Source organism: Mobula hypostoma, chromosome 2 (assembly GCF_963921235.1).
Source record: "Mobula hypostoma chromosome 2, sMobHyp1.1, whole genome shotgun sequence".
In the NCBI taxonomy this organism is placed as follows: domain Eukaryota; kingdom Metazoa; phylum Chordata; class Chondrichthyes; order Myliobatiformes; family Myliobatidae; genus Mobula; species Mobula hypostoma.
In genome coordinates, this window is record NC_086098.1 from 234,864,432 (window position 1) to 234,889,747 (window position 25,316).

At 47.0% G+C, this 25,316-nt stretch overlaps 1 protein-coding gene across 1 annotated transcript in view; it reads left to right on the forward strand.

The window, feature by feature from the left end:
• Positions 1–887: 887 nt before the first annotated feature.
• The window catches only part of prune (prune exopolyphosphatase), a 44,013-nt gene continuing 19,584 nt past the window's right edge, over positions 888–25,316 (forward strand). Inside the window, exons 1-5 of the mRNA XM_063041631.1 lie at positions 888–987; positions 10,155–10,259; positions 13,217–13,422; positions 21,906–22,090; positions 24,283–24,441. Coding sequence (XP_062897701.1) covers positions 949–987; positions 10,155–10,259; positions 13,217–13,422; positions 21,906–22,090; positions 24,283–24,441 — 694 coding nt within the window. The 5' untranslated portion in view covers positions 888–948. The remainder of the gene's footprint in view (positions 988–10,154; positions 10,260–13,216; positions 13,423–21,905; positions 22,091–24,282; positions 24,442–25,316) is intronic.

Sequence of the window (25,316 nt, forward strand, 5' to 3'; positions counted from 1 at the left end):
AGCAATGAGAAGAGCGCATGTACAAGATAGCGAGGGTCCTTCATGATGGATGCTGTCTTCCTGAAGTATCGTGTTTTGAAGGTGTCCTTGATGCTGGGGAGGCTAGTGACCAAGATGGAGCTGGTTGAGGTGGCATTATCTCTCAGGTAATCTCCATCCAGAAATCCAACTAGATGATCAAATGGCACCCAGGAGCAGACGTGTCCTTGGAATGTATCAAAATATAGTGCATATTCTATAGATTTATTGAGTATGCCAAAAGAAAATTAATCTCAGGGTTGTATATAGTGTCATATGGTATATTAAAATTTATTTTGTATTTTATAAACTGATTAAGATATTCAAACATCCGGCGGTAGACAGTAAGAAACTTCCGCCATAGCAGAGATATCTAAAATTATAGTTTTGGAACAGCTTTTTTCTTGCCAGAGAGTGGCTGGAATCTGAAACTCGCTGGCTGAGGCTGAGGCTCCCAAGGCAGAATTTTGGGCGCAGGTGGATGTTGGCAGGAGAGAGTTTTAACGGGGAAAGTTAGTTTTATAGAGATGGTTAACATCTGAAATTCTACAGTATGTCAGAGGCGGGGGTGCAACCATGACCTTCAGGAAACATTTTACCCTTCCACGGTAAGATCAGAGGTTGCGGAGTACACTGTACACTCGCACGTGAACTGTGGGCGGAGAAACTGCCGGTCACATCCCTACCGCACGTTTATTGGTCCTGGATGCCTGCCAATCACCTGATCTCGCGTTTTATTCCGCCTGTCGCCAAGCAGCTTCTATTGTGATTGGCCATTATTCTTGTCATTCAGCGTCACTTCGACCCTTGCGAAAGGACAAGGCGGGGCATGAGGGCAGCAGGCGTCACGCCGCACAGGAAGGCGGGATGGTAAAGGTTGGCGCAGCCGATGCAGCCAATGGGAGTGCGCTGCTGGTGGGCAGAGAGAAGATGGAAGCGGCGTTGCGCAGCGCCCGGGCGGCGTTGGAGGTGAGACAGGATTGGAGTATTGGGGGAATGGACTGGGGTGAAACGGGGCAGTATGGGGGAGGGGGAATGGACTGGGGTGAAACGGGGCAGTATGGGGGAGGGGGAATGGACTGGGGTGAAACAGGGCAGTATGGGGTGAGGGGTATTGGACTGGGGGGTGAGACAGGGGAGCATGGGGTGAGGGGGAATGGACTGGGGTGAGAGGGCAGTATGGGGGAGAGGAATGGGCTGGGGGTGAAACGGGGCAGTATGGGGTGAGATAGGGCAGTATGGGGTGAGGAGTATTGGACTTGGGGGTGAGACAGGGCAGTATGGGGGAGGAGGAATGGACTGGGGTGAAACGGGGCAGTATGGGGTGAGGGGGATTGGATTGGGGGTGAGACGGCAGTATGGGGGAGGGGCATTGGACTGAGGGGGTGAGACGGCAGCATGGGGGTAGGGGTATTGGACTGAGGGGGTGAGACAGGGCAGTATGGGGTGAGGGGTATTGGATTGGGGGTGAGACAGGGCAGTATGGGGGAGGGGTATTGGGGTGAGACAGGGCAGTATGGGGTGAGGGGGAATGGACTGGGGTGAAATGGGGCAGTATGGGGGAGGAGGATTGGATGGGGGTGTGAGACGGGGCAGCACAGGGGACGGGTATTGGACTGGGGGTGAGACAGGGCTACACGGGGGCAGGGGGATTGGACAGGGGAGGATCTGCTGTGCTGGAGTGTGAGTTCCCAGATTTTGTGCCCCATGTCAGCTGGAAGTCTAAATAAAGAGGGAAATGGAAAATATTGCAGACGTTCAGCAGGTCAAGCTGCTTCAAATAGGTCGATGTTTCACTGCATGTGAACTGATGAACATAAGCAGCCATTTACTTTATGGCCCACAATGTCACCTGGTTAAGAACAGTTGTTTGATTTTTAAAATTTATTGAATTGCTGTATGTCGTTGCCTTCACGTTCCTGGTAACTTTTCCAGCCACTACCGTACTTCCCTTCTTATTTCTGTAGCCCCCATGCCCCTCCCGCAGTCGGTAGGAATAGCTCCTCCCCCACACAGCCCTTGTTATTGTTGGAATGTCTTGCCCCTTTCCCCTATCTCTTTACCACCACCCTTCCTCTCTATCTCTTTAACACTATGATTTCCTAACCACCATACCCTCTGCTCAAGTTTTGTCCTCAGACTCGTTTCCAGTTTCCAATCCTTGTTTTTGATGGCAAGGATCCTGACCTTTGGAATTTGTTCCCCGTTCTCCTTGCTTCTTTTTAAGATTTGGGTAAATGATTTGCCTCTGATTTTGATTGTTACCCTGTTAACTCTTTGTCTCCTCCCACTGTCAATTATTAACTGTTTAACGTACCTGCTAAAAGCTTCTAGAAGTGTTGCAATAGTAGTAGCACCTTTTCGTGCAGACTGTGGTTGTAGGAGAGAACGATAAATTCTGAAGCACTGCTTTAATATGTCTGCACTGAAGTGTAAGGTCTGGTTAAGCTGTGGCTCACATTGTAACTTGAGTGAAGTGTTATGAAATGAAGCGACTGATCATGCTGCTTTCCTTACAACTGTGTATACAAGTACACATGCATGGCACTTAAGAAATATTACAAATGTATGTCCATTTCTGTCACGTCTTTGTATCCAATAGACTAGATTAGTACAATGCACTTTTTTATTGGCATTCCAAAGCAGTCTTCATTCAGAATGCCACTGCTGGACTTTTTAACTAAAACCAGGATGAGGGAGCATATTATTCCTGTTCTAACTACTCTGTATTGTCTTCCTTTTAGAATTGATTTTAAAGTTCTCTTGTTTTAAAGCTCTAAATGTTCTGGAACCGGAGTACATCACAGAATCGCTTTTGTTTTATAATCCCGCTTGAGCTCTTGGGTCATCTTCCCCCTGGTCTCTTAAATTGAAAGATAGTTGGGCAGGTCAGCTTTTTTTGAACAACGCTTCTAAACTGTGGAATTCAGTACTTAAAACTATCAGAGATGCAGAATATCTTGACCCCTTTAAATGCGAGTTTAAAACCTATTTATTTAACCTTGCTTTTAACTAACATCTTTTTGTCTTTTATTTTCATATTTGCACTTTTATCTCATTGTAAAGCACTTTGAACTCCATTGGTTGTATAAACAAGTTATTACAGGTTAAGCACAGAGATGCAACACGGAAACATGGTCTTCAGCTCAAAGAAATCCATGCTGATTGTTGCTTGCCTACATAAATTCTACTTTAATCTTGTTCTTTATTCTCCCCACGTTCTGCAGGTGAATCTCCAGAGTCTATTCCAGTAGGTTGGGGAGACTGGGAAAGAGGAGGCTGATCTTTTTGAAAGATGAGGCCTGAGACAGGGTAGCCACGACCATATTAAAAGGCAGGGCTGTCTTAAGGGGCCGACTGTTGCTCCTATTTTCTTGTGTTAATGTACTGACAGGTCCCAAAGGCAGTGGTTGGTTAAACAGGAACAGTAGGTTGAATGACAGAACAGTTTACATTCTTGAGCATGGTGTTGTGATGCCAACTGTCCATACAGCACCATTCCACTGCCTCCCTCGCAGTAACTTGTAAGGGCTTGCTGTGGTTTGTTAACCTGATGGGTCCCGTCCTAGACAGCAGGCATTTTTACTGGGCAGAATTGTCACAAGCTAATCTTGCCAATGGCTGCTCAGCTATCCTGCCAGGTTCCAGGGTTCCCTGGCAACAGGGCAGCTCCTGTGCCAGTGAGTGTGACACACAGGCGATGGCCAAAATTCAGTAACAACTGACCATTTCATTTGTGTTAAAATGATTGTCAAGGGAAGGTCTAGTCTTTGGATTTAGTCTTTCCAATTAACTCCTCCCCGAAGGTTCTTAACCCGAAACCTCAACTGCCCATTTCTCTCCATGGATGCTGTTCGACACACTGAGTTCCTCCAGGAGCTTGTTTATGTATTGCTGCCAATTCCAGCATCTGACTTTTCTTGTGTCCCTGTGTATTCTAGTGATGTTGTTCGGGAAATGATGATTATCCCAGGATGCTGGAGATACAGTGGTGCTTGAAAGTTTGTGAACCCTGTAGAATTTCTATTTCTGCATAAATATGAGCTGAAATGTGATCAGATAAAGAGAACCCAATTAAATAAATAACACAAAAACATTATACGTCATTTATTTATTGAGAAAAATACAACACGTATTTGTTAGGTGAACCTCTGGGGTAATGCTTTCTACAAAAGCTATTTGGAGTGGGGTTCCAATCAATGAGATGAGATTAGAAATATAGGTTGCAGAGGTGCTCTGCCCTATAAACAGACACATTCAGCCAGGTTACTGACAGAGCCTGCACTTTTCATGAAAGATCTGTTTATGTGCACCAAGCCTCAATCAAAACAACTTCCAGAGGACCTTAGAAGAAGAATTATAGAGATGCATGAAGCTGGCAAAAGGCTACAAAAGCATTTCTAAAGTGTTCGTCAGATGTCTACAGATGGAGGAAACTCGGTACTCAAGTCGAGTCAGTTTTTATTGTAATTTCGACCATAACTGCGGGTACAGTACCCAGTAAAAATGAGACAACGTTTTTCAGGACCATGGTGCTACATGAAACAATACAGAAACTGTACTGAACTACGTAAAACAACATAAAAACTACACTAGACTACAGACCTACCCAGGACTGCATAAAGTGCACAAAACAATGCGGGCATTACAATAAATAATAAACAACACAATAGGCACAGTAGAGGGCAGTAGGTTGGTGTCAGTCCAGGCTCTGGGTATTGATGGCTTGGGGGGAGAAACTGTTACATAGTCTGGTCGTGAGAGCCCGAATGCTTCAGTGCCTTTTGCCAGATGGCAGGAGGGAGAAGAGTTCGTATGAGGGGTGTGTGGGGTCCTTCATCATACTGTTTGCTTTACAGATGCAGCGTGTGCTGTAAATGTCTGTAATGGCAGGAAGAGAGACCCCAATGATCTCAGCTGACCTCACTATCTGCTGCAGGGTCTTGCAATTAGAGATGGTGCAATTTCTGAAACAGGCAGTGATGCAGCTGCTTAGGATGCTGTCAATACAACCTCTGTAGAATGTGGTGAGGATGGGGAGGGGATGGTGGGAGATGAACTTTTCTCAGCCTTCACAGAAAGTAGAGACGCTGTTGGGCTTTCTTTGCTATGGAGCTGGTGTTGATGGACCAAGTGAGATTCTCTGCCAGGTGAACACCAAGAAATTTGGTGCTCTTCACCATCTCTACGGAGGAGTCGTCGATGTTCAGCGGAGAGTGGTCGCTCCATGTCCTCCTGAAGTCAAGAATCATCTTTTTTGTTTTGCTCACATTCAGAGACAGGTTGTTGGCTCTGCACCAGTCCGTTAGCCGCTGCGCCTCCTCTCTGTATGCTGACTCATGTTGCTACTCTGAGTGGACATCCTGCAAAGATCACACCGAGCACAACATGCAATGCTGAAGAAAGTGAAAAAGAACCCAAAGGTAATGGTAAAAGACCTGCAGAAATCTCTAGAACTTGCTAAAGTCTCTGTTCATGTGTCCACTATAAGAAAAACACTGAACAAGACTGGTGTTCGTGGTCGGGCACCACGGAGGAAATTGCTGCTCTCCAAAACAACATTGCTGCATGTGTCAAGCTTGCAAAGGACCACCTGGATATTTGACAACACTTCTGGGACAATATTCTGTCAAAAGTCGAACGTTTTGGCAAAAACGCATGTTGCTATGTTTGGAGGAAAAAGGGCACTGTACACCAACACCAAAACTTCATCCCAACTATGAAGCATGGTGGAAGGAACATCATGGATTGGGGCTGCTTTGCTGCCTCAGGGCCAGAACAACTTGCAATTGTTGAGGGAACAACGAATTCAAAATTGTATCAAGGCATTTTACAGGAGAATGTCAGGTTAGCAGTCCATCACCTGAAGCCTAATAGAAGCTGGATAATGCCATAAGACAATGGTCTGAAAGGCAAGAGTAAATCAACAACAGAATGGTGTACAAAGAAAATTTGTGGTTTGGAATGGCTGTCAAAGTCCTGATCTTAATCCTATAGAAATATTGTAGAAAGACTTGAAACAAGAAGTTCATACAAGGAAGCCCGCCAACTTCAGAGAGTCGAAGGTTCACATACTTTTTCCAACAAATACATGTCATATTGGATTACTTTCTCAATAAATAAGTATAATGTTTTTTGTGTTACTTATTTAATTGGTTTTTTTAAATCTAGTTTTAGGACTTGCGTGATTTTAGGTCATATTTATGCAAAAACAGAGAAAATTCTACAGGGTAAACAAACTTTCTAGCACCGCTGTAGTTGGAAGAGATCTATCCACTAATAGCATACAAAGTAACAGGTTAATGGCCTGGAAGCCTGGCCAGGTGACTGACCTTTCAGTGGGTGATCAGTTAGGGAACAGTGATCACACCTCCTTAACTTTCAGGATAGCTATAGATGAGGATAAGAGTATGGTCTATGTGGGAGAGTTTAAATTGGAGTAGTGCAAATTACGAGGGCATTAGGCAGGAGCTAAGACAACTTAATTGGGAATATCTTTTCTTGGGCAAGTCCACATCAGACATGTGAGGGTGTTTAAAGATCAAATGCACGGAGTACAGGAAAGGTATGTTCCTGTTAGAATGAAGGATGGAGATGGAAGGGTAAGAGAACCTTGGATGTCCAGAGAGGTGATGAATTTGTTCAAGAAGTAAAAGGAAAAATATGTAAAGCTTTTGATGTTAGGATCAAACAAAGCACGAGGCGTATAAAGAAGCCAGAAAAGGACTAAAGGGAATTAGAAAAAGCCAGGTGGGGCCATGAAAGGTCCTTAGCAAGTAGGATTAAGTTGAATCTCAAAGCATTCTGTACATACATCAAGAGTAAGAGGATAACTAGGGAGAGGGTACGACCACTGAAGGATAAATGGGGAACATTTGCTTGGATGTGGAGAATGTGGATGAGGTACATAATGAGTACTTTGCTTCAATATTTACCAAGGAAAACAATATGAAGGACCAGATGATCAGTGCTGAGTGTTCGGACGTTTAGAGGCGAAGGAGGAGGAAGTGTTGGGCCTCCTAATGAGTATTAAGATGGGTAAGACCCCAGAGGTCGAAGGGAGTTACTCCAGATTACTGAAGCAGACAAGTGACGAGATTGTTGGGCCCTTGACCAGTATCTTTGTGTCCTCTTCAACTAAAGAGGAAGTCCCAGAGTTCTGCGAGTGTCGTAATATTGTACCTCTATTTTAGAAGGGAACAAGGGGAAATTCTGGAAACTAGAGACCGGTGAGTCTCATGTCAGTTGCAGGGAAATTGCTGGAGAAAATTCTTAGGGATAGGATATATGAGCATTTGGAAACCCATGACCTAATTAGGGAGAGCCAAAAAGGCTTTGTGGGTGGCAGGTCGTGCCTTACCAACTCAATTGAGTTTCTTGACAAGGTCATGAGAGAGATTAATGAGGGTAGGGCAGTGGGTGTTGTCTACATGGAGTTTTGTAAGAAGTTTGACAAAATTGCTCATGGGAGGCTAATCCAGAAGATTAGGATGCATGGGATCCAAGGCGAATTGGCTGTTTGGATTCAGAACTGGCTTGAGCATACAAGATAGGGTAGTGGTTGAAGGGACTTGGTCGAGCTGGAGGTCTGTGATTAGTGCAGTTCTGCCAGCATCTGTGTGCTGGGACCTCTGCTGTTTGTGATGTATGTAAATAACCTGGCTGAAGATGTACATGGGTGGGTTGGTAAGTTTGCAGATGAAACCAAGATTGGTAGAGTTGTGGATAGTACAGAAGACTGGCAAAGAATACAGTACGATATAGATACGTTGCAGATATGGGCAGGCAGATGGAGTTTAACCAAGATAAATGAGGTGTTGCACCTTGGTAGGACAAACACAAGAAGACAGTGCACTGTTAACAGCAAGGTCCTTAACGGTGTCGTTGAACAAAGGGATATTGAGATCCAAATTCATAGCTCCTACACAGGTAAATAAGGTGTTAGTGGCTTTTATGAGTCAAGGCATTGAGTTCAATAGTCAGGAGGTTATGTTGCAATGTTGTACTGTAAACCTTGGTTAGGCCACATCTGGAGTACAGTTCTGGTCGCCCCAACATAGGAAGGATGTTAAGGCTTTGGAGAGGGCGCAGAAGGGGTTGACCAGGATGCTGCTTGGTTTAGAGGGCATGTGCTATCACGAGAGGCATGATAAATTTGGGTTGTTTTCTCTGGAGCGTCAGAGGCCAAGGAGAAATCTGAGAGATTTACAAGATTGAGAGGCATGGATTGCGTAGGCAGAGAATATCTGTTTCTCAGGGTTGAAATGTCTACTACCAAAGGGCATGCATTGAAGGTGAGAGGGGGATGTGTGGTGTAAATTTTTTATTCAGAGTGGTGGATGCCTGGAATGCGCCACGAGGCAAGTATATTAGAGGCTTTTAAGAGGTGTTTGGATAGGCACAGGGATGTAAGAAAGATGGAGGGACATGGTGTAGGTAGGAGGATTAGTGTTTGGGTGTTTTTTGGCCTGTTCCTGTTCTGTTCTGTGTTCTATATTCTAAACAGGCCATTTGACCCAACTTGTTCATTCTGCGATAGTCCCCTTTCTCTGCTTTGAAGGCAACATCCATCATTGGAGAGGATTCAGAGGAGGTTCATGAGAATGATTCTGGGAATGCAAAGCTTATCATATGAGGAGCAGTTGGTGGCCGTGGGCTTGTATTGACTGGAATTCTGAAGAATGAGTCTTGGATAGAGTGGACGTGGAGAGGATGGTTCCTATAGTGGGAGAGTCGAGGACCAGAGGACACAGCCTCAATAGGTGGACATCCATTTAGAACAGAAATGAGGAATTCCTTTCGCCAGAGGGTGATGAATCTGTGGAATCCGTTGGTATAGGTGGCTGTGGAGGCCAGGTCATTGGGTATATTTAAGGTGTGTATTTGATAGGTTCTTGATTAGTCAGGGCATGAAAGGTTACAGGAAGAAAGCGGGAGAATGGGGTTGAGGGAGAAATGGATCAGCCTTGATGAAATGGTGGAGTAGTCTCTGGGCCAAATGGGCATATTCTACTCCTCAATCTTAATAAGGACCTGACCATCTGTGACATACCCTCTTCTCATTACTGCCGTCAGGGAGGGAGTACAAGAGCCTAAAGACTCAAACTCAGTGTTTTAGGAACAGCTTCTTCCCCTTCGCCATCAGATTTCTGAACAGCGTATGAACTGCACCTCACTATTCATCTTTTGCACTGTTTTATTGTTATTGTAGCTTATAGTAATGCTTATGCCTTAAGTTGCAATAAAAATGCTTCTGCCACAAAAAAAATAATTTCATGAGGCACATCAATGATAGTAAGCCTGATTCTGATTTTCTGTACTAGTCCAGATATCTCTTAAATGTTCTAATTGTACCTACCTCTACCACTTCCTCTCGAAGTTTATTCTATATACCCACCACCTTGTAAGGAAAAAGATGTCCCTCAGGCCTCCTCACAACTAAACTTGTACTACTTTTAATATCCCCAACCCCAAGGGAAAAAAAGCTTGTGACTATACATCTTATTTATGCCCCTCTTGATTTTAGATACTTCTAGTTTAAAAAAAACTTCCCTCCACCTCCTTCACTCCTGAGAAAACAATCACAACGTATCCAGCTTCTCATTATATGCCAGACCGTCCAGTCCCAATAACATGCCAGTGAATCTTTCCTGCACCTAGTCCAACTCAATTACATCCTTCCTATAGCTGGGTGACCAGAACTGCACACACTACAAGTGTGGTCTCACCAACGTCTTGTACAGCCATAACACGATGTCTCCGCTCCATGAAGACTGATAAAGACAAGTGTTCCAGATGCTGCCTTCAAACCTATGTCCCCTTTTTCTGCATTGCTCACCACAGCCCTGCCATATCTCATTTGGCACTGTTATGGCAATGTTAACCCCTATTGTAGCTCCAGGTTACTACAGTGGACTTTGACCAATGATTGTGTGATTCTACAGGCCTTAATTGACACTCAGCAATGTGCACACTGGAGAAATAGGTAGGGTCCCCTGCTGTACGTTGAGGACATTGGCTAGTGTTCAATATGCAGTGATATAACCTTCTGTTGTATGTGGTTGAGAGAACAAGGTGCTTGAAGCAGCCCTGATGTTTCTGGCAGCTTTTTTGATGGTGTTTATCTCTCCTGTCAGCTGCGTGGGAGCAATGCCCTAGGAGTACACGTCGTCATGGGAAATGAAACTTGTGACCTGGACTCCATGGTCTCGGCCATTGCATTTGCCTACTTCCTAACCAAGGTCAGTACATGTGACAACAGCCATGGCACACCCAAGCACCATGCCCACTTGGCAATCATTGAATGAACAAAAACTGTTGCCCCCTAACCTGATCCATCCCAACCCACATTCATCCATCACCATTCTGCTGGTTAACTTTGTGGCAGCAATTCTGATATTTTCACCTTCAGATCTTCCACGATCTTACTCCCTTCCTGCCTTGGAAAATCTCAGAAAAGAGCCTGCCTAACTCACCACTATCCCAGTGTGTGCATCATTTACAAAGTGCATTGTATCCAGTGACAGCACCTCCTGGTCACGAAAACAAAGGAGGCATACATTGTGTTTAGGAGGTCAGGGCATGAAGGGATATGGGAAGAAGGCAGGAGATTGGGGCTGAGAGGAGAATTGTATCAGCCATGATGAAATGACAGGGTGGATTCAATGGGCCAAATGGCTGAATTCTGCTCCTATATCTTGTGGTCTTAATCCCTTGATGATTCTAAAAAGATTAATAATTCTTTTTAGAGGGAAATCAGAAGGTCAAGGGAACAGGCAGGTAAGGTTAAGGAAAATCCCAAGAGGTTCTATGGGTATATAAAGAGTGATAGGGTGGCTACAGAGTCGGTAGGTCATCTTGCAGATCTACAGAGCTATCTGTCTCAAGGAGATGGGTGGGATTTTTAATTAATATTTCTTATCAGTGTTTACTGAGAAGAAAACCATGATTGCTCATGAGATGAGGGAAACTAGGGCAGATATTTTGGAGGAAATTCATAATTACCAGGGAAGAGATAGTGTACCCTTACAAAGCATTAAGGTGGATAAATCCCCAGGGCCTGGCTGAGTACTTTGTGGGAGGCTAGAGACAAAATTGTGGAGATTTGCTTCATTTGCCACAAGTGAAGGTGACTATTGTTGTTCCATTGGTTAAGAAAGGTAGCAATGACAAACCATAGAGCTACAGGCCCGTCAACCCTATACCAGTCACAAACAAGGGAAAATCTGCATATGCTGGAAATCTAAGCAACACACAAAAAACGCTGAAGGAACTCAGCAAGCCAGGCAGCACCTATGGAAGAGAGTAGATATTTCGGGCTGAGACTCTTCAGCAGTGTGATATTATTGGAGAGAATTCTGAGGGACAGGGTCTACCAGCATTTGGATAGACAGAGCCTGATAAGAAGTCAGCATGGTTTTGTCGTGGGAAGTTGTGCTTGAAGAACCTTTTCAGATTTTTTTTTTTTGTTTTTATTTTTGAAGAGGTAACCGAAAGGATAGACGAGGGTAGGGCAGTGGATGTCGTCTATTTGGACTTCAGCAAGGCCTTCATAGCTCCTACATGGCAGGCTGGTTTGGAAGGTTAGGTATCATGGAATCGAGGGAAAAGTTAGATGTATTCAGAACTGGCCCAGAGGCTGGTGGTTGAAGGTTGTTTTCTCGGAATGGAGGCCAGTGACTGCTGGCAACTCCTTCCACGTCACTACTGTGGAGTACTTCTCCAGAAGGACAAGCAGTTCAGGAAGCCAAGACTTACCACCATCTCAGGGCTATTTGCAACTGGGCAACAAAAACTTGCCTTGTCTGCAACACCCACACACATAACTGAATTAAAAGAAATTTTGCATTCTGTGTCACTTCTTTTGACACAAAGATTTATTTGTTTATTATTTAAACTGAATTCATATTTTCAAACTGCCAGAGTTGGGGGAAATAAGAAAGAAGAGTTTCAAATTGCATTGGAAGCAGACATTCCAAGGATTATTAGCCTAATACACACAAACCTGAGACTAAAAAAACAAAAAATGCCAGGAAAATCTCGATGGGCCAGATGGCATCTGTGGAATGAGAAACAGGTAACATTTCGTACCCTATTCACTGTTTCACTTGGCACATATTCTGTGTAACCTCTTCTATTTCAGTTTCAGAATTCCAGCATCTGCAGCTTTGTTTGGGTGGTGGGACGGAGATGTGTCTCTACCAAAGGAGGTGTAAGACACTGCTTTCTACCGCTAGCCTGCAGGTCACCCTTGAGCAAGGTGTTGCACCTGCTTAGCACCCCACCCTTCGCCCCCTGATCAGGATCGTTGAAGCCACAGGAGCAGGCGTATGAACAGCTGGTGCTTATCACAAGTCCTGGTTATGCAACCACTGATGCCCGGCAGACAATCTCTGAAGAGTATTGATAATGGGCTGGGGTCACCTGTCTTGTGAAAACCCTGCCTAGAAGGCGACAATGGTTAACAAACAATCATGGTCATGGGAGGACCATGATTTCCCACATCATACAACATGGCACATAATGAACGAATGAAGTTATGTTCTGATTTTTCATCCACATACCCTCGCTATACATCTTCTATAATCATAGTGCATTGACCAGAAATGTGAACTGATTTCACCACGAGCTGCTTTACCTGCATATTTACAAAGCCATTTTGTTTCAGATTTCTAATATCTCCAAGATTCTGTTTAACCTACTTGTTTTTGTACTATTTATTTATAAAAGATTTTTACTACTCTGTAATTTCAGAGGGCAGTTCTGTTTTATCTGTGTTTCTGTGGCCTGGAGTCAGTTACAGTCTCAGACTGTATTGTCCTACCATCACTGTTTTCAACATAAAACTGAGATTATTTGTCTAGTAACATAATCACATTGCAAAAATCAAAATGCTGGATAAATCCAAGGGTTCGGTAGCATCTATGGAAAGAAATGGACGATCAGTGTTTTGGTTTGAGACCCTTTATCTGGACCAGAATAATCGACTGCCCATTTCCCTACACAGATCGGTTCCTCCAGCATTTTGTTTCTCGCTTCAGATTCCAGCACCTGCAGACTTTTGTGTCAACATAATTGCCATGGTTGTGAGCCCAATCCTCTTTCCTCTTGTACTTGATGAGGCAAGGCAAAACATGGGTAAAAACCATCAGTGACACACTCTGGATTAATCTGCAGTCTTGGATTTATTTAAATATAGACATCATTGGAACCAAAGACTGTCATTGTGCCCATCTTAAATATCCCACGATCGGAGTTTCCTTTACGTGGTGAGTGCACCTTCCTCCTCCGGGAAAGCCAGTTTTCCGAAGACCTGCTGACGTTTCGAGATGAGATTGATCTGCACGGACTGCACAGTGAGGGACGACTGACGCTGACACTGGTTGACCACAATGTTCTACCCAGGTATGGGGAGCACAAAATAAAATTACTGATTTAAGAACTAGTTGAGAGCATATCTGTGCAGTGAGTCTTGATGTGAAACATACCGTGTGAAGCGATGGCGGAATGATAAGTAAAGACTTGTAGCTCTGTAATTTGCTTTCCATAGAGGTCTTTTATATTCACCTAAACATGAGGCAGTGACATTAGAGCAGCACCTTGCCCAGAAAATAGCAAGCCCCCGGTACATCATTCAAACTGTGAGCATTAAAATTTGTGTTCTTTTGTCACCCACTGACACTGGCAGACACTGCGTTATGGCTGAATGGTTAACGGTAATGTGCCCTTGCCCAATTCACAATCTCTACCTAAAAATTTAATATATGGATTAAGATTTGCTATAATTTTGTTTTCAACTTTCATATCTTAATATACATACACATGTTGTGTGGCTTTGTGTTACAAAAAATTCTGACATGGAAAGTTTTCCAGGAACGCAGCCTATAATGTGAGGGTTGCCTACGTGACTCAAATAACTGTAGAAGTAGATTTAATGCAAACTTAATGAAAACAAAGCAAGAATTTGAAAAGAAAGCATTCATGCGGATCTAACAGAGGGGCTGGGACTGTTTGGAGAGCTGAGGTACTGTTTGCTTGTAGACTGTCTACTGCGCAGTATGATTTTCTGAAGGAGAGACAAATTCTGAAAGGGAGAATGCTGTAAATCTGCAGTAAAAACATTGTGCAAAGCAGCAGGTGCTGATCTTCTGAGGTCATTAACCTGTAAAGTTAAATCGCCTCAGTACTTGCAACAGTTGAAGAAGTGATGGGGTTTCAGAGTATGGAAGCAGGGAATAGTGTGATAGAAATTGGAGGGACAGAATTCTGGTTCATTTAATCATCCAGGAACTTGAAAGCTGGGAGATATGAGCCATTTCCGTCATAGAACAACACAGCACAGAAACAGGTCCTTAGGCCTATCTAGGCCGAACCATTATTTTGCCTACCCATGACTTCTAGTGTAGTCTGACCCAACATGCTTGTGTAACGGTCCTTGCCCCACTGACCCCCGTTGCCTAGGGTGAATAGCCGTCAACCCCGCCAGACAGTGCAAATGCTTTGGTGCAGATAAAGTGTGAGTCACCCAATGATCAGCCACGACACAAATGTGAAACAATATACAAAGTGCGAGTAAGGAACTATACTTTATAGCAAATTTTTGGTGATGAGTTAGTAGCAACAACTACAAGAAAAGGCGCCACATAAGTAACTTATCAGTCTTGTGCATGTATTTTAATACGTTAGAGCTCACGCCTCGGATTCTATCCACAACGTCCTTCTGAGACTCCAGCCACCCTCCGAACCCCCAAGGTCTGGTGTCCGCCACGCTGGAACCGCTGTCTATTCCTCACACATCCGTCCTCCCTGCTTGCCTCCCGAGAAAACCCGCGCTCCTCAACTCAACACACATATACAAGATAACAGAACATGACTTCCATTGGCTAACAAATGAATACAATTTCCATGATCACACTGTATAACCCAAACATTGCTGTTACAGAGAACCCCTTGCTCAGCAGTTAACATTACGAGAAGCCATGTTAATATAGCACTTCAGAGAAGCCATTTTGGTAATAAGCGGCTAACAGTCCGTCTAGTATTACTGAGAGCCCTACATTCTCCCCCCACCGAAATAAGTCATGCCCTCATGACGCTCAGATAATTCGCCGTTCCTTCCTGCAGAACACACAGCCCAATCCACGTGCAGAAAGCAGTGATCTGACTCCCCAAAACAGTAGAGATCACACCTTGTTCCCTGGGTGCTACGTAGGCCAACCTCTCTGGGGGTTTCCGACTCCTCTGAGGTCTACATACCCCCTCGTCTACCCCTTCTGCCTCGGACTCTACAGGGGACCCTTTGAAACTATGAGGCGAACCTCCCCTGAGTGGTCTCCCAAGCCCCTCTGCACCTCGGAACCCTCTCTCTCTGGTTCAGGCCCCACATCCTCTCCTCCAGTGCCCTGCGGTACCACGGACTGCCCCTCACTAGCCCCTTCTAACCCAGTGGGGGAAAGGCCAGGAGTCTCCTCCTCCATCCCGGGAGAATCAGCGAATGGCAGAATGTACCAACCATCCCAGTCATCATCTTCTGAATCAGTATCCCTCATAGGGGCTGTGCTCAGGCCCGTTTCTCCCGGGGTAGGCATGTCCTCCACCCTGCGGGGACGCAGAGTCCTGGTACTGGGTGCAGCCACCTCTTCAGACTCCTGCTGTACCTGCACATCTTGGCCCAGGGGCAACAGGTGATTCCAATGGAGAATCTTGACAGGCTCCTTTCCATCCTCAGGCCGTACCTGGAAAACTGGCAGATTTGGCATCTGACTCTCCACCACATAGGGCGTGGCTGCCCAGCGATCAGCCAGCTTGTGTTTTCCCGGTAATCCCAGATTCCTGATGAGGACTCGGTCTCCTGGCAGGAGTTGAGAGAACTTTACTTTCTGGTCATACCTCCTCTTATTTCCCTGATTCTGCAGGGCGGCAGCCTCTCCAGCCAACTTGTAAGCTCTTTTCAGTTCTTGCCTCATATCAGACGCATACTTAAAGTAAGGCTTCGGCAACACCTCACCACATCAGTCCCGAAACAAAGGTCAATGGGCAACCTTGCCTCGCGCCCAAACATAAGATAATAGGGCGAGTAACCAGTAGCTTCATTGCGTGTACAGTTGTAACAGTGAACAAGATGCCCAATATGTTGACTCCAACAATTCTTTTTGCTGATCTCCAGAGTCCCGAGCATGTCTAGTAGCGTCCGATTGAACCTTTCCAGCTGGGGATCACCCTGCGGATGATAGGGTGTGGTCCTCGATTTCTCATCCCCCAGCATGCCCAGCAACTCATAGATCAGTTTTCTCTCAAAGTCTCATCCCTGGTCACTATGCATCTGCCAAGGAAGACCATAATGCACAAAATACTTCTCCCATAGCACTTTCGCCACTGTAGTCACCCTCTGATCCTTGGTAGGAAAAGCTTGAGCAGACCTGGTGTAGTGGTCCGTGATGACCAAGACGTTTGCTGTGTCGCTGGCATCGGGCTCTATGGACAGGAAATCCATACACACCAGGTCCAAAGGCCCCGCACTCTGCAAGTGGGACAAAGGGGCAGCCTGCCTGGGCAGCATCTTCTGTTGTATGCAATGAATGCAGGACTTGCAGTACTCTTCAACCTCTGTCCTCTTTCGGGGCCAGTAAAACCGATCCTTGAGCAATCCATAGGTCTTTTCCACCCAAATGTCCAGAGTCATCATGGAAGGACTTCAACACAACCTTCCGATACTTCTCCGGCAGGACCAGCTGCCAACACTGAGGTCGGTCCGGGGGTGTGACGTTACCCGGTATAACATTTGGTTCTTCAACCTCAACCGAAGCCATTCTTTCAATAACAGGGACACGGGACCGTGCTTGGCCTTCTCTGCCCGTGTCACATACCCCTCTTCCACGGCATACCAGACCGGACCTATGTCTGGGTCATCTCGCTGCACAGCGGCCACTTCCCCAGGGCTTAACCCTGGCAGCTGTGTGGTCTTCAGAGCAGTCATGTCACAGTACACTAGGGGCAGGGCGTCATCAGATGCCCCCAATCAGTCCACTGCTCGACCTGGCCTCTCCTTCTCCTCAGCCTGCACGGTGATAGCAAACTGGCACATTGCCTTCACCCCGGATGCGGGAACACTCTCCCACTCCTCGTCCTTCCCCAGCTCCTCATGCCCCCGTCAGGACAGAGCATCTGCGTCGACATTCCAGCTCCCCGGCCGATACTTCAGCCTGAAATCATATGAAGACAAAGCTGCCAGCCACCGATGGCCTGTGGCATCCAATTTCGCCGAGGTCAAGATGTAAGTGAGCGGGTTGTTGTCTGTCCGCACCTCAAACTTGGCCCCGTAGAGATAGTCACTCAGCTTATCCACGACTGCCCATTTCAACGCCAGGAACTCCAACTTGTGAGTGGGATAGTTTCTCTCTGAAGGTGACAAACGCTACAGGCCTCAGGCCAATACCCTGATCCTGATATAGAACAGCCCCTAACCCCTCATGACTGGCGTCAGTGTGTAGCACATAAGGCAATCGGGGGTCTGCAAAAGCCAGCACTGGCGCCTGAGTCCGCATCTCCTTCAGTGACTGGAAAGCCGCTTCACATTTGTCATTCCATCTCTGTCCAAAGGGCTCTGATGGGTTTAAATATTCTCCCACCTCCCGTGTTTTCCTCCCTTTCCCCCTCTGTCCCAGGGGAGGGTAGCCACGCAGAAGCTGGTTCAAGGATGACTCACCTTGGCATAGCCCTTCACAAATCTCTGATAGTACCCACAGAATCCTAGGAATGAGCACAGAGCACCCACGGTCTGGGGCCTCGGCCAGGTGGTCACTGCTTTGATCTTAGCCGGGTCGGTCACTGCACCATTCCGCGAGACAATGTGTCCAACATAGCTAACAGATCTCTGGCAGAACTGGCACTTGTCCAAGGAAAGCTTCAACCCTTCCTGCTTCAGCCAGTTGAGCACCTTCATTAGCCTCGCTTCGTGTTCTTCCAGGGTGGATCCAAATACTATGAGGTCATCCAAATATACCAACACTTCGAGCAGGTTCATATCCCCCACTGTCTTCTCCATGACCCTCTGGAAGGTGGCAGGGGCCCCTGATATGCCCTGGGGCATCCGTTCGAACTGGTGAAAGCCCAAAGGGCAAATGAAGGCCATCTCCTTAACGGCCTCACTCATCGGGATCTGGTAATACCCACTCCTCAAATCCAGCATGCTAAACCACTTCGCCCCACTCAGACAGGCCAGTGCATCTTCCACCCGGGGGATGGTGTGCCTGTTCAGTGTTCTATAGTCCACACCCATACGAACCTTCCCATTCTTCTTCTGGGCCACTACAATAGGAGATGCATATGGGCTTCGGAACTCCGTGATGATCCCAGCCTCCTTCAACTTGCCCAAATGCTGCCGCACGTCTTCCACATCTGCGGGGGCCAGTCGTCATGATCGTTCTCTAAATGGAGTATCCTCAGTCACCTGTATGGTGTGGCAAGTGCTCCTGGAACAACCCACATCAAAGTCACCAAGGGAAGAAACATCTGTCATCGTCAACATCTTCTCCACCAGCCTCCGCTTCCAACCCTCCGGGTTAGGTGATGCCCCAAAGTTAAAAGCTTCAGCAGTCAACTTAGGCCTTTTTCCTGACTGCTGTTCCCCAACTGGCCCCACAGGGGCGCTGTGCATCACAGTCACCGGGACCAAATGCACCAGACGCATTCCTCGCTTGAAGATGACCTCCCATGCAGTAGTGTTCCTGACGATCACTAGCCTGCGTGCCTGTACCACTGAGGGCTTCTGCAACTCAGGTCGCACCAGCACCCCAGCAGGGAATCTCAACTCCCCTTTGAGATCTTCCGGGGTGTCCACTAAAAGGGCTGCACCCCCGGGAATCTAGAGATCCCCATCACTCTCGCTACTTCACCCAGCTGCACCATCCTGGGCTTCGACTGGGCACACCACCCAGTGCCTTATCCGCATATCGAGTCCAGCCCAGGGCAACCCCACACTTCCTCAAAAGCAGCTCGGAACATTGGGTGCACTGACAGGGTCTCCAAAAAGTCTTCACCCGCCTTCTCCATGCAGGCTCTCAGGAGTCTCCGCACAATAGGGGTGTTGGTCCCCACCACAATTGACACACCCCCAGTCTCAGCGGGGTCTGGGCACACCAGCACCAGGGCCTCATGAGCCTCAGACACCCCCACCTCAGCTTCCAGGAACTCCAGTTTCACAGACAAATAGCCATTGTACGGGTAATCACTATCACTGATGCCCCAAATCTCCAGTGCACTGAAAATGTCAGGGGTAAATGCGCCAGATACTGATTGTAGAACGAACGGTACAGTAATGTGACCTGTGATCCCATGTCAAATATGGCTTTTGCATCTATCCCCTCTATCTGTATCGACACGCTGGATCGGGGTCTCACCAATCCTTCTGGGATAGGGTCTTTTCCTCTCGAGGATCCCGCGGCACATTGTTGGGAACGTATTTTTCCAGAGACTTCAGTCCGTTCCTTCACCAAGTCTCCTTTAAGTTTCCCGAACCCTTCCTTCCTGCTGGGACACCTGGGGACTGTCCCTCCGAGGGGTTCCCTGCTGTTCACATTCCCACCTGAAGTGCCCCTCTTCCCTGCAGTTATAGCACACGCCTTGCCTCGCCTCGCCAGACCCCGGCCTCCGCCTGGCCTCAGTGCCGTCTGTCCCTTCTGGGAGGGGCCTTCTCCGCTAATCCCCTCCTGCCGTGACCCCCTTATGTGTCTCCCACATGGAGCTGGCCACGGTCATTCACCACAAGAGGCTACTACCGAGGACTGTACCTTGTTACCAGGGCCGCCTTCTGCTTCCAATTCGTTCTCCTCCTCTCTGACCTCTGAGCAACTGAACAAAAGATGGGGGGGACGCGCTCTACGAGACTGCCGGAGGCTCTTAGTGATCGCATCATGTCTCTGTGCACCCCTGAGTGCCTGATCGATCCTCATCCGATCCACCTCAGCTGCCGAAATGAATGACCCCCCCCCCCGGCGCCTCAAGCAATTTAGCCTACACTCAAGTCGGAGAAGATACTCAGAAAACTTTACCCCTTTCTCCGGACGCAGATTCTGAACATCCCCTAAAAGCTCCACCGGGCTTCCCATCAGCCCAAACGCCTCCTCTGGGGCGACTAGACACTCCTTCCAAGAAGCCAGGGGCTGGTTAACTCTCACCCCTTTTACCACCTCAGCTGCCGCCCCTCTTAAACTGTCCCCCAATCTTTGTCACTTCTCCTCAGAACACTGCCACTCACCTAGCAACTGAGAGGTATGTTCTACCCAGGACTCGTAATCCTCTTCCCCGTCGGGGATGGGAGTTTTCCCTGAGAAAATTCTTAACTTCTGTCGCAGACCCACCGCCCTGTTCACCAAAGAGTTAATGGCTGAGGCCAACTCAGAGCCCTCCTCTTTCCGTGGGGAGTGAGAACTAATTACATTCTCCAAATACGACCACTCCCTTCCTTCATCCTTCAAAAACAATTGGACCCGCTCTCTAAAATCTCCGCCCCTAGCTTCGGGCAACCCCTCTGGTGTCTCTTCAGACCCTTCCTCTGTGACAGCGTGCATGCCCCATGGCCCCACCTCACCTACGTCACCGATAGACTGGGGCAGTCCCAATTCCTTCACATCAGCACCCGTCTGTAACAGCACAAAGGCTGAGTCCCCTGTTTTACCAATCTTTCTGCCTACAATCTCAACCTTACCGATGGCTCTGACTGTACTCAAACATCGAATTAACACATCATCTGGGGTATGTATATCCACCCCACTTAATATGCAGGCATCAGTAACCAGGACGTCCTCGATCTTACACCAAAGTTCAATCTTATCCACGTCCATCCCTTTTAATTCAACCAGGGCGACTTACCCCTTATCCTGACAGAATTCAAATCCATGGAACGAGCCCCCAAATGTGACGGTCCTTGCCCCACTGACCCCCGTTGCCTAGGGTGAATAGCGGTCGACCCCGCCAAACAGTGCAAAAGCTTTGGTGTGGATAAGGTGTAAGTCGCCCAATGATCAGCCATGACACAAATATGAAACCATATACAAAGTGCGAGTAAAGAATTATACTTTATAGCAAATTTTTGGTGATGGGCTTGTAGCAACAACTACAAGAAAAGGCGCCACTTAAGTAACTTACCAGTCTTCTGCACATAATATTTTAATACGTTGGAGCTCATTCCATCCACAATGTCCTTCCGCGACTGTGGCCACCCTCCGAACCCCCGAGGTCTAGTGTCCGCCGCCCTGGAACCGCTGTCCGTTCCTCACATGTCCATCCTCCTTGCTTGCCTCCCGAAAAAACCCGCGCTCCTCAACTCAGCACACATATACAAGATAACAGAACATGACTTCCATTGGCTAACAAATGAATACAATTTCCATTATACTGTATAACCCAAACATTGCTGGTACAGAGAACCCCTTGCTCAGCAGTTAACATTACGAGAAGCCATGTTAATATAGCACTTCAGAGAAGCCATTTTGGTAATAAGTGATTAACAGTTAACAGTCCATCTAGTATTACCGAGAGCCCTACACTTGACTTTGTGATTGCTGACTTTGTATGTAGGCTTAACCACATGTCTATAACACTGTCTGGTGCTCTGAGTACCATCCCCCTGCAACTCTAGTTTAATCCCCCACCCCCCGACTCCATTGTAGCACAAGCAACCTTCTCACTAGGATATTAGACCCCTCCAGTTCAGGTGCAAACCATCCCATCTTCCCTGCAAGAGAGCCCATTGATTGAAAAATCTGAAGGTTTTTCATGCTGCACCAATTCCTTAGCCATGCGTTGAACTGTATGGGTACTGTCATTGTGTAGGTCATTCGGTGTGGGAAAAACACATGCTATCTCTGTGCTTCTGTTCCAACCCACAGAGGCGATGCAGTCCTGGAGAATGCGGTGACAGAAGTGATTGATCACCGCCCCCTAGAGCGAGCCTGTAGCTCTGGCTGCATAGTAACCTCTGAGCCCGTGGGCTCCTGCACAACCCTGGTGACGGAGCGCATTGTCCAAAGAGCACCTGACATTCTGGATAAGCAGCTCGCTTTTTTACTGCGCAGTAAGAGTTCCACTGTGTGTCGGGGGCAGGGTTTTATTTTCAAGACAGGTCGCTGAAGAGAGATGGAGGAATCTAACAATGGGCTTATGTCAATTGTGCAAGTTTGTATATGAAAGTTCTAACTGTTCCCTATCAATTACCTAGTTTCCTCATATGTAATAGACAAGTCTGCCGTCAAACCTCTTGGTGGCTTTATGGAAGTTTGTCTTGTTTTCCACTGAATTATCCCTTTCAAGCTGAATAGAAATTGCTATCACCTTTCCAGAAGATTCCTTGCTATGTGATGGCCAAGTGTGCTGTGCCCTTGTCTCTTGTGCAGGGGGGCCGTAGGGCGATAGACAAGAGATCCTGCAGATGCTGGAAGTCCAGAGCAATACACACAAAATGCTGGAGGAACTCCTCCAATGTAGAGGGTAAATGAAGCAGAGCAGACAGATGGGTTAGGAGTGCTGGAGTGCTGCCAGGCTGAGCTCCTTGTAACTGGATGCAGAGAGTTTCTTGAGTAAAATGAGTTTGTGCCTAGATCAGCACATGGTATTACGATTATTGCATTCATGGAGATGTGGCTGAGCAAAGGGTAGTACTGGCAGTGGTACAGGAGTCTCAGATATGACAGGGTACAAAAGAGGAGAACATTGTGATGATTGTTAGAGAGGATGTACTGGAGGTATTGTCCAATGAAGCCATCTGTATAAAATTTAGGAATAAGAGAGGGACAATCACTTTGCTTGTGCTATACTATAGATTTCTCCAAGGTCAGTGGGAACTACACAGAAATAAATCGCAGAAATGTGCAAGAACAAAAGGGTTATGGTGATGCAGGATTTTAACCTTCCCAATATGGACAGGGATTTTGTTAGTGTAAGGGGCAAAATTTGTGAAGTGGATTTTTTTTTTTAGATGAAATGTGCAAATGGGTTTGTCCTTGACTGTATCTTAGCACCAAGACAGGTGGAAGTGTCAGTGGGGGATCATGGTGTCTGTAATTCAAACAGTTTGTAACTATAAATTCTGTAGTTTTAAAAAAAAAGGGGGCCCTCAAGTTAACATGGTAAATTGGGAGAAGGCTGATTTCAATTGCATAAGAAAAGACCTGGCAAAAATCTATTAATTCTAAATGCTTGTGAATAAAACATTAAATGAGAAGTGAGAGTCTTTTAAATGAGTTAGAAAGTGTTTTAGTCGGTAAGAGCGGTAGCAGGGTCAGAGCCAGATGATGGATGCTGAAGGTATATTCAGGGAATAAACAGGAAGTGTGTGACAGGTGAAGGCAACTGGAGTTGAGTGATTCTTGAGGAATATAGAGAGAACTTCAGAAAGAAGTTAGAAAGATAACATGGAGTCACGAGATCCTTGGTAGATGAGAGGTTAAGGAGAATCCAGAGACATTGTATTAGATGCAGGAGGGTAGCCAGGGAAAGAGTGGGTTCCCATAGAGACCAAAGGGGTGTGGAGCCAGGCAATGTGGGTGAGTTCCAAGGAGAAGGACGTGGAAGCTGAGTTCATTGACAGGTACGTTGATGGTCTGGAGTCATCATTATTAAGGAGGTGGTGGAGGTGTAATGTAATGGAAAGGGATAGTTAAATTGCCATGGCTGAATGGGATCAATCCCAGGATAGTACGGGAAGTGAGAGGAGATGGCTCTGGCCCTGATGGAGATGTAGCAATATCCACAGCTGAGGTACTTAAAGAAAACTGAACAACAATTAGTGTTTCTTAGAGAAGGACAGCAGATGTGAGAAAGGTAACCACAGGCTGGTACATATTAAATCAGTGCTAATGAATTATTAGAAAAGTTGGAAATGATAGGATATATGTACATTTGCAAAGGCAAAAGCTGATCAGGATGGGAAGCTCTTCAAAGTGAAAGGTGAGTTTATTGTCATACAAACGTGTTGGCACACGTGCGGTGAAAAACTTGGTCAAGTGTTGAAAGGTTGAAGGGAAGTAGCTGTTCTGTCTTTATGCAGAGAGCAGAGTTCTTGGGAAGACAGTGAAATGAACAACAGAAGTTTAACGGGGAGCTGGACGAACACAAGCGAGAGAGCTGTAGAGGGAACGGATGGTAGATGGGAAGGCTGACATAGAGCTGGAATGGAGTGGGTGGGCTGAAAGGCTTCTCCCTGTGGGGTAGAGTGTGTTCATGGCACCACAGGGTAAGACTGATTCTCTCATTCCTCGTATACTACAGGTACTATTGTGCTGGACTGCATCAACATGGCTCCAGCGGCAGGCAAAGTCACTCCGAAGGACTCTGAGTACGTTGCTCAGTTGGAATCCAGGTTTCACCATCTCCCACCCAGAGCCACTATCTTTGATGCACTACAAAAAGCCAAGTTTGACGTCAGTGGTAACTATCGCTGCATTAGTATTTCTATGGAGTGAATCCTGGGTGAGAGGTTGGGTTAGGGAGAGGTCGGGAAATCTGCAGTGATCGCCCTTTAAGAAAATTTTATATTCCTCTCCAGCTGGGGGAGGGGTGTGCATGTGTCCGGGCCTGGCGGGAGAGGGGGCTGCGTGGACACAGTGTGGAACTGTAGGAGCTGGAGCTGCCCGGATCTGGGCCTGATGGGCAGCTGCCTTGGCCTGGTATGGGGCTGTGGGGGGTGGGGAGCTACCCGGATCTGGGCCTGATGGGCAGCTGCCTTGGCCTGGTGTGGGGCTGTGGGGGGTGGGGAGCTGCCTGTGTCCAGTGTGGTACTGAGGGAGTATTGTGGGACTGTAGTGGGTAGGGAGCTGCCTTTGCCTAGTGTGGTACCGGGGAACCACTGTGGGACTGTAGTGGAGGGAGCTGCCCAGGTCTGGGCCTGATGGGGAGATGCCTGGGCCCAGTGTGGTACTGAGGGAGTACTGTGGGACTCTGGGGGGTGGGGAGCTCCCTGGGCCTAGTGTGGTACTGAGGGAGTATTGTGGGACTGGAGGAGGTGGAGCTGCCTGGGCCCAGTGTGGTACTGAGGGAGTATTGTGGGTGGGGGTATGGAGGAGCTGCCTCTGCCTGGTGTGGTATTGAGGGAGCGCCAGTGTGGGGGAAGCTGCCTTTGCCCAGTGTGGGATTGTAAGGAATGCAGCAGGCGATTCATGCACAGCAGAGTCCTCCAGTATCAATATGATAATGGCCAGGCATTCATTGTTAGATATGTTGGTTGATATGCTGGTCAGTATCATGGTATTCAATAGCAGGACCTCTGATCCTTTTGATCTACCAGGGAGCAGTGACGGGAAAGG